Source organism: Motacilla alba, chromosome 6 (assembly GCF_015832195.1).
Source record: "Motacilla alba alba isolate MOTALB_02 chromosome 6, Motacilla_alba_V1.0_pri, whole genome shotgun sequence".
Classification (NCBI taxonomy): domain Eukaryota; kingdom Metazoa; phylum Chordata; class Aves; order Passeriformes; family Motacillidae; genus Motacilla; species Motacilla alba.
The window spans coordinates 19,318,281-19,333,268 of NC_052021.1; the positions used below are offsets into that span (position 1 = coordinate 19,318,281).

At 36.7% G+C, this 14,988-nt stretch overlaps 1 protein-coding gene across 2 annotated transcripts in view; it reads left to right on the forward strand.

Annotated features, from left to right (window-relative positions):
* Positions 1 to 14,988, forward strand: part of KIF20B (kinesin family member 20B) — a 32,355-nt gene that overhangs the window by 4,841 nt on the left and 12,526 nt on the right. For both annotated transcript variants that reach the window (XM_038141548.1, XM_038141547.1), the window contains exons 7-20: positions 440 to 488; positions 1,142 to 1,336; positions 2,222 to 2,333; positions 2,769 to 2,840; positions 3,269 to 3,415; positions 3,860 to 4,022; positions 4,999 to 5,253; positions 5,963 to 6,102; positions 6,680 to 6,830; positions 7,766 to 7,991; positions 8,557 to 8,618; positions 8,805 to 8,924; positions 10,477 to 10,642; positions 13,740 to 14,934. In XM_038141548.1, coding sequence (XP_037997476.1) covers positions 440 to 488; positions 1,142 to 1,336; positions 2,222 to 2,333; positions 2,769 to 2,840; positions 3,269 to 3,415; positions 3,860 to 4,022; positions 4,999 to 5,253; positions 5,963 to 6,102; positions 6,680 to 6,830; positions 7,766 to 7,991; positions 8,557 to 8,618; positions 8,805 to 8,924; positions 10,477 to 10,642; positions 13,740 to 14,934 — 3,053 coding nt within the window. The remainder of the gene's footprint in view (positions 1 to 439; positions 489 to 1,141; positions 1,337 to 2,221; positions 2,334 to 2,768; positions 2,841 to 3,268; positions 3,416 to 3,859; positions 4,023 to 4,998; positions 5,254 to 5,962; positions 6,103 to 6,679; positions 6,831 to 7,765; positions 7,992 to 8,556; positions 8,619 to 8,804; positions 8,925 to 10,476; positions 10,643 to 13,739; positions 14,935 to 14,988) is intronic.

The following is a 14,988-nucleotide window of genomic DNA, read 5'->3' on the forward strand; positions in this document are numbered from 1 at the left end:
TGAATGAGTGTTCTACATTTACCTCTTTCTTCTAAGGGTTAGCCAAGTAAGCTGGAAAAATATGAAATTTAATATTAGCAAAATAATTCAGAGTCCCCATGATTTACAAGGTTGAGACTAATGTTTAAACTGCAGCTGGAATCCTGAAATCATTCTCTTTAATCACCTTGTTTATGTGAGGTGTTCCTACCCCTCTTGTTTTCTGTGGCTAGAGTTTCCAAGTCAGCAAGCTGAAATGCTGTATACTGATGTAAGGGGAGAGGCAGGGGTGAGTGTGAGGTCAGAACAGCCCTGTCAATAGCAGTGTCCAGGTGCACTAGACAATGCCTTTCCATTGGCATATTGCACCCAAGCTGTATTCCCATCTAGTTATACAGTAGAGCTGTTAGAAATAACTTTACTGTCAACAGTGTATTTCAAAGTTTGTTTTCGTTTGCAGGTAGACCACCAGATTAACACTAGGGACAAAGCACCTATGGATTCTAAGGGTATGTTTTGTATAAAGGTTTTGCAGTTAAAGCTGGCAAATAAGCCTTCTCAAGGTCAATAACTAAAAATGCTAAAATGACTTCTTGTCAATTTTATATGCCTGTGAGTTGGATAGTGAGCAAATAATCTGGGCAGAAAACAGAAGGATAAAATGGGTTAGAAGAATATCTGAACAGGCATCAAATGAGCTGAAGTTCAAGCAAAGAAAAGTAGTACCACTTATGCTGTGGGTCCTAGTGGTATCCTGACAGGCTTTTAGAGTACCTCAATGTAATTATATAAACTTAATTCTAGCATTTAAAAAACTACCTAAATACTAGGTTTACTTTAAAAAGTCAAAATCAAGTGTCTTGTCAGTTTAGTTTTAAGATGTTGAAGAGATTTGACTAATTGTAACCAAGCTTTATGTAGTTGATAGAATTTAAAAGTGGAAAAGGAAGCAGTAGAGTAGGTGTCTCTTGAAAATATGTAAGTTAAGCATGTGAGTTCCAGATATTTAAGAAATGGAGTGGGAACTTAAATGGATTTTTTGAATGGATTTTAGATTTTGAGTGTTTTTTAGAAGGTTTGTTATATCAATTTTTACATATTAATTTTTTTGACACTCACTCTCCTCGGTTTATATTGGTTTGTAATATGTTGTACTTGGCAGGTTTGGAAGATATCTCAAAAGACTCGGAACAATCTATCACAACTGCAAGAAATTACGTCAAGTTTTCTGTCTGGGTTTCATTTTTTGAGATTTACAACGAATGTTTTTATGATCTACTGATTCCTATATCAAATGACAAGAAAAGGAAAACACTACGCCTTGCTCAAGACATCAAGGGATGTTCTTTTGTAAAAGGTGAATAGAATACCTTGCAAATTGCTAAATGTAATTTTAAAAGTTTGTTTGCTTGTAATGAAGTTTAGATTAGAAAACTCAATAACAAAATTATTGCCATCTACATGCATAGAAGTATCCCTGCTTTTAATACTGTTATATCTTCTCTTGACTGAAACTGTTAAAAGTCTCTGCACTCCACTGCCTTGATATTTCTTTGAAATGGGAGAAATACTGGAAACAAATGACAGATTTTTAGGGGTTTGCTTTTTTCCATTTTCTTGAAAAAAGAGGTCAGTAGTTCTTAATGGTGTTTATAATTGGCTCAAAAATTTTTTAGGTTTTTAATTCTGGGATTTTTTCAGTATTCTCTGGTAGAGAAGCAGACTTTAGACATACGGTTATCATACTGCAAGCAAAATGCTTCTGATTTTTTCAGTTAAGTTGATGATCCTGAAAGATATCCATATGACTTCCCCTTCCTCCCTTCCCCCAACTGAAGTATAAATTGAAGAAGCTGTTCTTTATTTTAGGATTCAGAAGGTAGAGTTCTGTCTTGCTGAATATGACTACAGAGCTTTCTACTCACATTAGACCTTACTTTTTTGACTTGTCTGTCAAAACAGACAACCTTAGCTCAGGCTAAGGTTGCTCACTTAATTTGAATGGAACATATTTAACATGCTAATAGAATGATGAAATGATGTGATGTACTTGCCCTTCCTTTCCTACGAGAGAAGGCATTTTGATCTGATTTGTCATCACATAACTTCTGTCTGAAGCAGATGCAGTAAAACGTTTCTATGCCTCAAGTAAATGTAGTGTCTTTGCTGTGCATACATTATCCCTATAATACTTATTTTGGTAATGTTATCTAAAAAATTATCATATTTGTTCTTCCTGAAGATCTGCAGTGGGTTCAGATTTCTGACTGTAAAGAAGCTTTTAAACTTCTAAAACTGGGGTTGAAACACCAGAGTATTGCAAGCACGAAATTAAATAATTGCTCCAGCAGAAGGTAAGAAACATTTTGAGTAGCACTAGGCATAGGATGATGGGCGGGAGGAAGGAGAAACTACAACATGGCTTATGTTTTCTAGGAAGGGAAGAGACTTTAACAAGGTCTAGATTTTTAGGTTCAGGTTTGGTGTCCTTTAGCGGTGTGTGGCACAATGGCTTAAGCCAAAGGGATTCAATTCTTCAGTAGGGTAAATGTGTACTAAAGCTCTCAGTACTTTATCAAATACTGTACAAAAGCACTTATCTAAGCATCTGAGGAGAAATCAATACATGCTACAAAAACATTTCTTTAGAAGTTTGTATCTGGTTGTGTATGCTTAGGTGTATTGATAGGTCAAACAACATTTTGAGCCGAAGTTGTGGAGGCTAAAAATACTTTGAAAGTATTGATCTACTTTATCACTTCTCTGCTGATTTCAATTTCTCCTTTTAGTCACAGCATATTCACAGTTAAACTACTGAAAATTGAAGATTCAGGAATACCAAGGGTGACCCGAGTCAATGAGTAAGTTCAGAACAGTCTGTCTCTCGTGATGCAGTTGTCAGTTACCTTCCGTGTTGGTGTGTTGGTGGTGTACCCAGTGCTCACTGGCAGAGCCTCCTGCATGTATGGTGGCTCCCCACTTCCACCCTCATGCTGTGCTTGGCCCTCTCCCTCAAGCTATCAGGTGTCAGTGCTGTTGTGTCTTGTCACCTCTGCTCAGCACAAGGTTCTGCCAGACTTCTTTACTTCTGAACTCATGCAAGTCCCCAGAAGGAAGAGGATGAAGGGGTGGAATAGGAAGCATGTTGGGCAAATATTTAGCAGAAAACAGCAGGAAATTTTTTTAGGGATGCAAACTTGAGAAGGATGAGGAAAAGTGATCATTTTAAAAGGTTGTGATTAGTGCGTCATTAAGGTAAATACTGTGATTTTTCCTTGTCTGCTTTCAGATTGTCATTGTGTGATCTTGCTGGTTCTGAAAGATACACCAAGACCCGCAATGAGGGTGACAGATTGAAGGAGAGTGGAAATATAAATACCTCTCTCCTGACTCTGGGCAAGTGTATCAATGCACTCAAGAACTGTCAGCAGTCAAAGTAAGTCCTTTTATGAATTGCCAGCTGGTTGTGTTTTTTTAGGTATTGCCTGCATTGTTTAAAAGCCGTTGTTTAAAATATTCAATAGTAACACTTAAGTTTTTGGTAGAAAAAATGTATAGCTTTCTGACATCTATACTGTAGTCTTGTTGCTGTACAAAAAGTTATCTTTAAACTTGCCTTGTTTTACTTTTTCAATAAATCACTTAAATTATGACATCCTTTAAACATGCTGTTGTAGATGTTAGTGATTTTACTTACTTGTTCTGAGCTTAGCTTGTTGAGCAAACTTTGGAATAAATATAAATTTAAAATTTATATTTAAAACACCTCTGTCACTAGTGCCATAGTAAGAATGAAACTTTCAAGTCTTCAGGCTGGATAGTTCTTACGCTGACTGGAATTTACTCAATTTCTGATCACCTGTTCTTCTGTCTTTCAAAGGTTGCAGCAGCACATACCCTTTCGGGAAAGTAAGTTAACTCATTTCCTTCAAGGATTTTTCAGTGGAAAGGGGAAGGTGTACATGATAGTGAACATCAGCAAATGTGCGTCAGCATATGAGGAAACGCTCAATGTGCTGAAGTTTTCAGCTATTGCACAAAAGGTAAGCGTGTTGTAGTCTATCTTGTTGATCAGTAACTTTGATTTTCTTTAAAGAGCTGGTTTTCTCACGTTTAGGAATATGAATTTAGTTATTTGATTTGTCTCATACTGCAGTCATATTTCTAATTACACTGGATTGAGCTTTAGTTCCTACAGCTTTTAAAAATACTTTATTGAGACTTTTTTTTCCTTTGGAGTGTGGGGGTGGAAGCATCTACTGAAATTTGTAACTACTATGAAACATCCAGTCTAATAAAAAACTTACTGTATTTGGAAGAATTTTCCTGACATCTGGGTAAATTTCTCCTGCAGATACAGCATGCTCTCACTTCTAGCTGTTCTATATACTACTACTATCTTGGAATATTGCTCATCTGAAGTACTGATAAAATAGACTGAGCACCTAAGAGTGTCAAGGTCCTCTTTATGTTCACAGAGGCTTCAGTGGGAAGGTGGAAAAAGCAGAGTCAGTAGGAGTAAGTGCAGTGATGTTACTTTGCCAAAGTTGGAAGATACAAGTGTGGAGGATCAGTGCTGTAGCTTTAATGGAAGCCATGGAAAAGTTTTGTTGACAGCTAAGTCCATGCCTTTGGAATTTAGGCAGGTTAAGTACAATATCAGAAGGAGCAGACTGTAGTGGTTATAGAGCTGTGAATGATACAAATTTTGTGGGATGGTGTTTGTGTAATACAACTGAAAACTCAAAGTACAGGAAATGGACAGTCTGTTGCTGCCTCTTGTAGGTTATCCAGTTAGTGAGACTTGGTGTTCCTGGGATCCAAAGAAGGGTTAGGTTATAATGTGACAACTTTGTACTCTAGCTGCAAACTGGTCTAAGTAGTGACTCCAGAGTCTCCCAGATAAATTGGGAGAGTGCTCTGCTCAGGAGACCTTTAGGAGAGTGCAGCAGGTCTTCACAGTGCCAATGAAGCTTTAAAAAATACCAATAACTTTTTGTTCTTGATTTTTCTGGGTAGGTTTTAGTTATGGACACATCTATTCTTCCCCAAGATCAGTCATTTGGCCAGAAATTGGCAGGAGAATCATCACTGCTTAATGTCACTAGAATGCCAATCCCAAGGAAAAGAGCTACTATCCTATGGGACAGAACCTTGGAAGATGTGTTTGAAGATGATGATGATGAGATGGAGGAACAGCCCAGTATGTCAAGAGAAGAAGCAGTGCAGGAAAATGAGGGAAATGAAGTTGTTATTGCAAAAGAAAAATACATGGTATGTGCCAGGGCTGCTTTAAGAATAATTATAGCATGGAGCCTTGAAGCAGTGTACTCTTCTGGTTTTCTCCATTTCAGCCCTTTTTTTTTTTTTTTTTCTTCCCCCCTGATTACCTTCTTCTACCTAAATCCAGTGTTTGGAACTACAAGTGGGATTACTTATGCCTTGGTGCTTGTTGCAGATTTGGCTTTCTCTTCTTTTGGTATCCTGTGGTCAATACACAGAGCATATTACCTATTTTTGAGCAACACAAGATTGTTCCTTTGTTATTTTATACACCAGAAAACTCTGGACACTGTTCTTTGAGAAACAGCAATTTTAGTCACTTCTGGGGAAGACAAGGAACAGAGGACTAGAGAACATTTTGTGGAGGTTTCATTAATACCCAAAAAGGGGCATCTAGAAAAAGAAGGCCAAATTCTGTGGATCTTAAAGTTATCTTTAAAGATGGACTTAAGAATTTTTGTTATTAACTTGGTGTTCTTTGGAAATACTCAGTCTGTGCGAACCTAAATTGCTGTGTTAGTACCAAATGGATAGCGCAATCTTCTCATTAATCCTTCTGTTTATGAATAAGCTAATAAAAGAACCTGAAAAACTATTCCCAGCTGCAGAGTAAAGTGTTGTAGTGTTTGAGGAATGGGGAAAATCTCACTTGTGTTAAGGTATTTCTTTATGAAAGGCATAATGCTACTTGTAATTCTAGATGCTGGTGAATCTGGTAGAAGAGCTGAGGAACAGACTTATTACTGAAAAGAAAAATAAGTTACTGCTGGAAATTAAAATTCGTGAAGAAGTGGTACAAGAATTCACGGATTATTTTGCTCAACGGGAAATAAATTTCAAGTAAGCTGGACTTAGGTGGTTTTCAAGTTACTTGTTAAGAAAGTGAAAATAAGTAAATTTATTTCATGAATCTCTCTGTTGTAAAAGACCACAGTCTTCTGCTAGATCTTCTACTGCATCAGTTAATGTGGTGGTTTCTGTTTGAATTATGAGCTCAGGAAAAATGCTCTTTAGAAAAGGCTTTGATTTTTTTCTGTGGGATGGGTAGGAATGTGTATATATAATTTTTCAGTAGTGTTTTTACCCTGTAAAACTTTCTAAGGGAAGAGCTGCTTTGGTAAGTTGTAGAAAGAGTGGCATTTGCAAATTCTTTGGTTCCAAATATTGCTGTCTCAAGCAGCTTAGAAAAACTGCTTTTTGTTTAGTGCTATCCATAATCTGTGTATTTGTATCCCTCTTATTCTTCTGGTGTATGTGAAAAATACTTCTGGTTTAGGGTAGCAGCATTGTTTTGTGTATTGTTTTGTTGTGCCAAAATAAAGAAGAAAGCATCTTTGTTAATAGGCAACTGTGCTAACAACTTTTTAGCCTCTCTCATTGCTAGCTTTTAGCTGACTTGGTTTTTTCTCTACTCTAGCAAGTGCCTTTCTAGTGAACGAGAGCAGCTTGAAGAAAATGCTGAGAAACGCCTGGAAATCTTCAAGGAACTTGTTAATAGTTGTACTAAAAATGCAGATGAAAAAAGTAAATTACAAGATCGGCCTTGCAGTGAGCAAGCTGGACCTCTGGTATTTTTATCTCTCTGCCCTAAATGTCCCTTTTACTCTTAACTACCTGCTATGGTCATGGCATTTCTTAAAAAATACCAAGAGTGGTTTCAAGGAATTGCACATGTGACTGTCCTCAGCAAGATGTATTTATCTTACTTAATAGATGAGGCTGCTGAGCCTTGGGATTCAGGGGTTTTTGGGGTTTTCTGCATTTCTCCAGCACAAAAGTCACAATTATTCTGTACAAATAAACTGGGAGAAAATAAGCAATTTTTTATGCTGTAAAATCCATTGCATTTAGTGCCTATTTAAAATCTTTGAGGCTGACTTTAGGTCCCACATATGGACTGTGCTGGAGCAGTCACAAAGACTCCTCTCTTAGGGCAGTAGTAGGTACAACTCAAGCAATGAGAATTGTTCATCCACTTAAGCCATATCTAGACTCTTAACTTGAGTCTGTCTCTTGAGAGTGTGAAACCCATTTTTTAAAAAAGAGAGGCAAGATGTAAAGTCAGTCTTTTGGATATAACTTATCATAATAGGTTACCACAGACTTATTTGACCTCAAAAACTTTTCCTGTCATATGAAAATGTCAGATGTATTCCTTCTAAGACTTTGCTTGCTCTGTTCATTCAATAGTCTCATTGGTTTAAAATATGCTAAATTTTATGGTAAACTTGGAGGGGATGTTTTTGTGGAGATACAAGGGGAAAGGTAATGGTGGGTAATTAAATGTTTTAAAAATAAAGTAACTCTAGCTTAATACTGAAAATTGTTGTGTGAAGGTAGACAAACTGGCAATCAGTGCATATGAACCCACAAGATGGTTTTGAAGTCAGAATTCTAACTGTACTTATATATTAGAATTCCTAACAATCTTCCATAATTTCTGTAGAAATAATGGCTTTTGTATAATTATTTGTCATTTCTAAATGAATCTAAATTCTTTCAGAATGAAGAAAACAGCGCAGACACAGATGCCTACATTGATTTTGGGGGTGTTATTGATTCTCTGCAAAATGATATCACTGATATCAAAAATCAGGCAGAAGCAGCACACCAGTACATTGTGTCCTTAGAGGACCCACAGGAAACAATAGGTTGTCTTGAAAAACAGCTGGCAAAAATAACTGCTGAACTAGCTGAGACCAAGGAAGAGCTGGGAAAGAAAACCAAAGGTAAGCTGGGTCTAAGTGTGGTGTGAAAGACACAAAAAAAGAAATTAAGTACTGTAAAATAGGAATATTAATCTCATTCTATGGGATTGTGTAGCCAAATCATATGTATGATGGTGGTAATCCATTGTTTTGTGTATGTTCAGGTTAAACAATTCTATAGGCCTTGCTTATTTCATTTTTAAGATGAAACTTAAAATTGTCAATTGCAGATTTAAGAATTGTGGGGTAAAACCTTAAAGTTATTGATTTCCTTGTGTTGTAATCCCTGTAAACTTCTTTTTCTGATGCAGTATATTCAGGCGTCATGTGGAACTTTGGAGGAAAAACTAGCAGCACCTCATAATGATCTCAGTAGAGGTCTTGTGATGTGATCTGTATTTTGAGTGAATTGCAAGTCTCAATTGTCCAGTTCAGAAAATGTAAACAACTTTTGAAATGTCCTAGTAGAAGTCATCTTGAAAATAAATGTATTTGAAAACTACTGACGTACCAGAAGACACAAAGACATGGGTTACTGAGTAAACTGTGGTGGCTGATTATTATGTAGACTTTTTTTCTCTTATAGGTTTTGAAACACAGAGGATTAAATTGGATGAGTCTGCTGAGCAACTTAAAGAAGCAACTGAGGTAACTTTATAAAAAAAAAAAAAACTTGCACAAGATGGTTTGCTTTATTACAAAATTCAAACAACCTGAAATGCTATTAGACTATGCTTATAGCCTTTTTTTTATATCAGGCATAGTTTAACTAATCTTGCTTGTAAAAATCATGATAGAGTTTGATTTAACACTGAACTTTTTTTCTTTTTCAAGAAAATGAATATACAAAATGAAAGGATTCAAGAACTGATTGACATTGTGAAGCAAAAAGATGAAATGATTATGAAACTACAAGGTCAGATAACCCGTTCAGAAGAAATCATAAAAGACTATGTAAGTCTTAGACATCTTAATTGTCTTGATACAAAAAAATCTTAATATGTGTTTATAATGGACTTGACTTTGTAAAGTTGGCATTTTCTGTAAATAATTGCTGTTTACTTCAAGTGATAGCAGGTGAGTTGGCGTTGAAACTAAAGCCACAGTAAAATGTTAGCAGGGGTGTGTGTAAATAATGAGACTTTCAGAAGTACTGATCTGAATTTATTATTGGAGGACTCTAGATGAGACTCTGAAGAGCCATTAAAAAGAAATAAAAAACCTCAAGCTTTGAGGCCTTAAAACAGTGGGAATAGAGGAAGTGCATCACTCTCTGAATAAAAGAGGAAGAAAATGAGGTTCTGGTTCAACAAAAGGTCAATTTTAGTTCAAGTTAGAATTCAAGAATATAAAAAAAGACAATTAAGTGAATTAGGAAAAAAAAAATCAGTGCGTTCCACCCACCCCCAACATGCTTGCACACCTTCAAGGGAAGAGTGTTAATGTGAATGTTTTGAGCTGAGTTTGAATTAAGGAGGTATGACATGGCTATCTCTGTTTTTGGTGTGATTAATAAATCTTGAAATTGTATGGTCTAATGATATCTGCTGAATGCTGGAAGCTGGTTTGGCTAAATGTATACAGGTTAAAGAAAAATCAAAACACACAGAGGTTTTTTTGGAATTTTTTATTTGAACTTGATGTCCAGTAACCTGAAGTAGTTTTGAGAACATTTTAACTTGAAAACTTAGTCAGCACTCTGATCCATTTCTCTTACACTGTAAACTCAAAGCTTTGGCCTTAATTTATCTTGGGTCCTGTCTCTGCCTCACAGCTGCTTAACTTGTCAATAGTATGGAATGCTCTAAGAGTGAGTGGAGTGTGATGGCTTACTATTACTGCTCCTTCCAAGAGCAAGGCTTTAACTACCCAGTGGTTCCATGAGACTGTGTGGCATGAAATTTTAAACATGACCACAAACCATAGTCTACTGTGTTTTTTTTAATGAAGTACTTGTAGATGAAGAATTGGTCCTTGACAACTACGTGGCTTGCCACTTGTCATCTTGCAAGTAACCAACTTTTTTCTTAGTCAAGTAGATATCTGAAGTATGTATTGCAGAACTGACTAGGCTTTCATCGAATGTGTCATGACAAAAATGATTTTTGGCTTTGCTTAAGGCTGTTAAAGCTCTCAACTCTACCAACCATGATCAGAAAGTGATGAATTTGTAGACCAAAATGTGCCCTTTTAACAATTGGGAAATTTCATCAACTCTTTTGACACTGGAAATTGTTTTCGGATGGTAAATTAAGTCCTTTTAATGAAAGTTATGCGTTTTGTAGTTCTCTAGTCTCTTGCTCTGATTCCTGTACAATGCAAAGTATTGTGTTTCTTAGGAGCTCTTGGTTTAACTAACTGATCTGTCACTGACTTTTCTTCTGACAACCCCCTATGCACCTTACCCATAAAGGTTTTGTAAAAATATTTATATAGAAAAAGTTACTAAGCCTTTTAAGTGTTCAATTCATGCATCTTCAAAGCAAATGATCATATTTTAACACAGGAGAACACTTTGACTACCAGTAAGAGAAAATTAGCAGAAAAGAACTCTAATGAAGTGATTGAAAGCAGCCAGCTCAAGAACTGTGAGGAAACTGTATTGGAAGTGGGAAGAAAACGTTGCTTGGAAAATCAACCTACTGCAGAAGAAGAGCCACCTACAAAGAAAGGTACAATTTCTACCATCACTCAACAGGGGGTCTTCAAAAAAAGCTTGGTTACTATTCCAGAACAGAAGAAAAAAGCTGGGAAGTGTAAACATTATGCTCTGAGGAGGAAATCTGCCATGTTACACTGTAAAAGGAAGTAACTGTTCTCTAAATGTAATCCCTTTTGCACAGGGCCGGCCCTATATCGTTTACTCCTAAATAATTTAAATAAAATTTTAATTTTTAGACTCTTTCCTTTCTGCTGCTTTTTCTTATCTGTGTATGTACCTGCATACCCAGCTGTGGTTCTTGGGCAATTTCTTAATAGTTGTAGTACTAAATTTTCTGTTGCTGAACTTCTGAGAAAGTAGCATCTCCTGCTCAAGTGTTTGAAAATTTCCTAAGCAACTATCAATGACTTACTGATTGTTCAGTCATACGGTATGTGCTGTGAACCTTGACATTTTGTTCTGTGTGCGTGCTGTGAACACACCAGCTCCAGTCAAGAGGACAGTGCTGGCAAAGGAGAAAAATTAATTTTACTCTCATTCAAGTGGAAAGCTTAAGTCCACAAATCGTGTATTTTGTACAGCTCCCATGCTTGCACTTTCAGTCTTTTTGCTGTTCTTGCTTTATCTGTGAGCTTATCAGGTGAATAAAATCTATTAATAAGTGAGACTGAGCTATATGGGACTTGCAAAATGGTATTTGTAAGAGCTCTCTACCTCTAACTTGACTTCAGGACCCAGCTTAGTTTTAGTTTCTTATAGAACTATGGTAAGCATATGCAAAAGGAAGGTGAGAAGCCTTTCCTTTCTGTGAAAGGAGAATAATCAAATTCACATGATCACAGAAAAATGAGGATGCAGTGAATAAACTGAATATTGAAGTATCATTCATTACATTGTGCAGTTAAAGAACAAGGCACTATTGACTGTGGTAGATCAGTTTTAAGTTTATGGTGCAAAGAGTTCTAGTAAATGGGCTAATATTAGGCTGGTGCTAGCACCACATCCAGGTGCCTAGTGTGAGGTTCTCCAGAGCTCCATAATGGGCCTAGCTCTCTTCAACATCTTCATAAATAACTTTGATGCAGGACACAAAACTATCCTAGTTTGCCAATGATAGCTATTGACTCCCTCAAAGCTCTACAGAGAGATCTAGACAAATTACAGAGCTGGCCAATCACCAAGCCCATGAAGTTAACAAAGATAAGTGCCTGACTCTGCACCTGGGACAGGAAATCCTGGCTCCAAGTACAGACTGGGGAATGAGAGCCTGGAGAGCAACCCTGCTCTTGATGATTATTTAAGGTCCCTTTGAGCTAAGGATCTTCTATGATTCCATTAACAAAGCACTTCATGAAGAGAATATTGAACTTCTGATGTTTGCTGCCCTAGAAGATGGGAGAGGAATAGGTATTCAAAATCTCAGATTGCAGACATAGATAGAGAAGCTAGCAGCCAACAGGTGCATATATGGATACTGAAAGACTTAAGCGGGGTTGTATTGTCTCAATTCTTCAATGTCAAGAAAGATCCATAGGAAATGGCTGGGCCTGCCAGTAGTAGCAAAAGGAGGTAAAAATATTAGGCTAGGTTAGCTGAGGCCATGTCAAGGTTAGCTGAGGCCATGTCATCCAGTAGGGCATTTCTGGTTTTTCTACAACTTCATGTGTTATTTGAAACCAAGACGACTAGGGACTTGGACAAACCCTGTGCTAAGATACCTCAGCACCTCTTGCTTTAAGTGAAGCTTGCAACATTCCAGTCTAGGGAGAGGAATATGTTGTATTTTGTCTGATAAGTTTTCTTAGGACTACACAACTGGGCTTTCAGCAAAAACCATTTCCAAATACAAAATTTTTCATCTTGTAGGATTGAAAAATATGACCTTATATGCTGCAGTAAGGCTGTTGTTGTGGTTGGACTATAGCGGAAGCACTTGATGTATCTTATAACAGGAAAACTGTGGACAAGCAGGAGCAAAGTGTCCTGTTGGCTTTCAAAAACCAACAGGAACTAACCAACATTAGCACTCTTGCTAGAATGACAGTTTGTTAGTGACTCAAATTGACTGAACAACTTGTTGGATCTGTTCAGAGGGTGTTTCCATGCAGTACACCTGTGCTTCATGGTCCGGTGTGAGACTGCCTAACTCTAGCTTACTGTAGGTGCAGTACTGAGGAGAATCCATAGTATGTCCCTGTAGCACACAGTTGGGTTAATCTAATCCTTAGAGATAGTCAGGCTTGTTTTCATAGTAAAATAGAGCATGAATGTTACTATGAAACACAATTGGATTCTAAAACACTTGTGTAAAATACAGCTGGAGGCAGTTTTGAAGGAGGTGAAATACATGTGATTTTAGTTAAAATGGCTCATTGCTTTGGGAAAAGAGTCTTAAGTTAATAAAACATGGAAATTTTGGGTTGGAATGACATGTTGTAAATCTTTCTTGGATAATTTTACATGCAACATATTAGATGTGGTCATTAATAGTTATCCTTTTATCTAGTTTAGAAATGTATTGAGTACAGAAGTGAGGAAGGTTCCAAATACAAAGCAAAGAAAAAAAAAAAAACAAACCAACTTGTGCTGGACTTTTAGCTTTGTTTTAAAAGTAGGGTGATACAGAGCATGCATAAAACTTCTCAGAAAGGTGTATGACACTACTGCTCCCCTAATGGAGGATGGAAAATTGCTGGCTCTATTTAAAGGGGGTGTTGAAACAGTGGATGTGGAAACTGGTTATCACTGTGAATGTTACCTAGCTTATGGGTGTTGGAAATACTAGTGAAATTAGCTAGATTTTTCTGCTTGCGGGGCAGAATACAAGTTTGGAATAGAACTGTAGCAAACCTTTTTTAAGTCTTTTGAGCACCTCTTTCTACAAATTGTGCCTAGAAGCCCAAGAGGCATTTTAGTGCATACAAAATGTCTCAGAGGGTTCTAACAACTTCAAGACTCTAAAATGCTTTGAAAGTGTGGCTTTCGGGTGGTGCTAATTTTCCATACAGCAATTACAGTTTGGTGTTGCTAGTGACTTGTTGATTTTAATTAACCTGAGCTTTATGGGGATTTATTTGTTCTTGATGTTGTTTTGGTTTTGTTTTTAGGAGATAAGAGAGAGAATTGGGAAAACTGTCTTGATCAAAAAAGAATGAATAATTCTGAGACCTTCATGGAAATACTAGCTCTAAAGAAAAGAACTGAAACCTTGGAAAGTCAGATAGCTGCGCTTGAAGAGCAATGCCAAAGAGAAAAAAATGAAAAAGAAGAGTTAAATCAGCAGATAGCAAACTTGCATCTGAAGCTCTCTGCTTCTGAAGAAAAGGCTTCTGGCTTAAGTGGAGAACTTCAACAATGTCAAGCTGAATATCAGGAGACTGTTTCTGAATTGGACAAACAGAAAACTATAAATAAGGAACAAGAAGAAAAGATTATTCAGCTAAATAACGAAGTAACAGGTGCTAAACAAAATATAATTGACAAAGTGTCACAAATTAAAACAATGCAGTCTCAGGTAGATGAATTGTATAAATGTCACTCAGAATCTTATGCTGTGGATATTGATTTAGTTAATGTAAAGAATTCCTTTGACCCTCAAAAAGATGAACCAGAGACAGCTCAAATGAGTCTTCTATCCATGCAGTTCCAAAGTGCTTCTACAGCAGATCTGAGACAGGAGAGCTCCTTTCACCGCAGCATTGAAAGCATTTGGGAAGAATGCAAAATTTTGATTAAGGCTTCCTCACAAAAAAGTCATCAGATTCAACAACTACATCAACAAGTTGAAGACTTAAAAAAGAGACTTCATGATAGTGAGAATTACAGTAATCAACTAAAAATAAAATTAAATGAGATTACAAATCAAGAGCATCAGTCTGTAAAGGAAAAAGATCTTATGAATCAGTTACAAGAGCAAATCCAGAAGAAAACCCAGGATTTTGAAAAACAAGCTGTAGAAAATCAGAGAGTAATTGCACAGTTTCAGGAGAAGGTTGCCAGCTACGAGGGAGAAATAAGAGATCTTAAATGCCTATTGGAGGCTTCTAGGACTAAAGATGACAGGATCAAAGAGTTAGAAGAAGAACTAAAAGAAAAAGAATCTACTATTTTAAATCTAGAAAGTAATACAGTAGCTCTGCAAGAGAAATGTACCAGTGTAGATGAAAAACTGAAAGAACTCAGTGATCGAGAATCACATTTGAAGGATGAAGTTGTGCAGTTGGTGAACAATCTGGAGACCATGAAACATGTTCTTCGGGAAAAGGAAAAAAATGAGTGTGAGCAAATGCAGTCTATAGAACTGTAAGTAAATAATGAGATTATACCTAACCCTTTAAGAATAAAATTAAGTTAAAA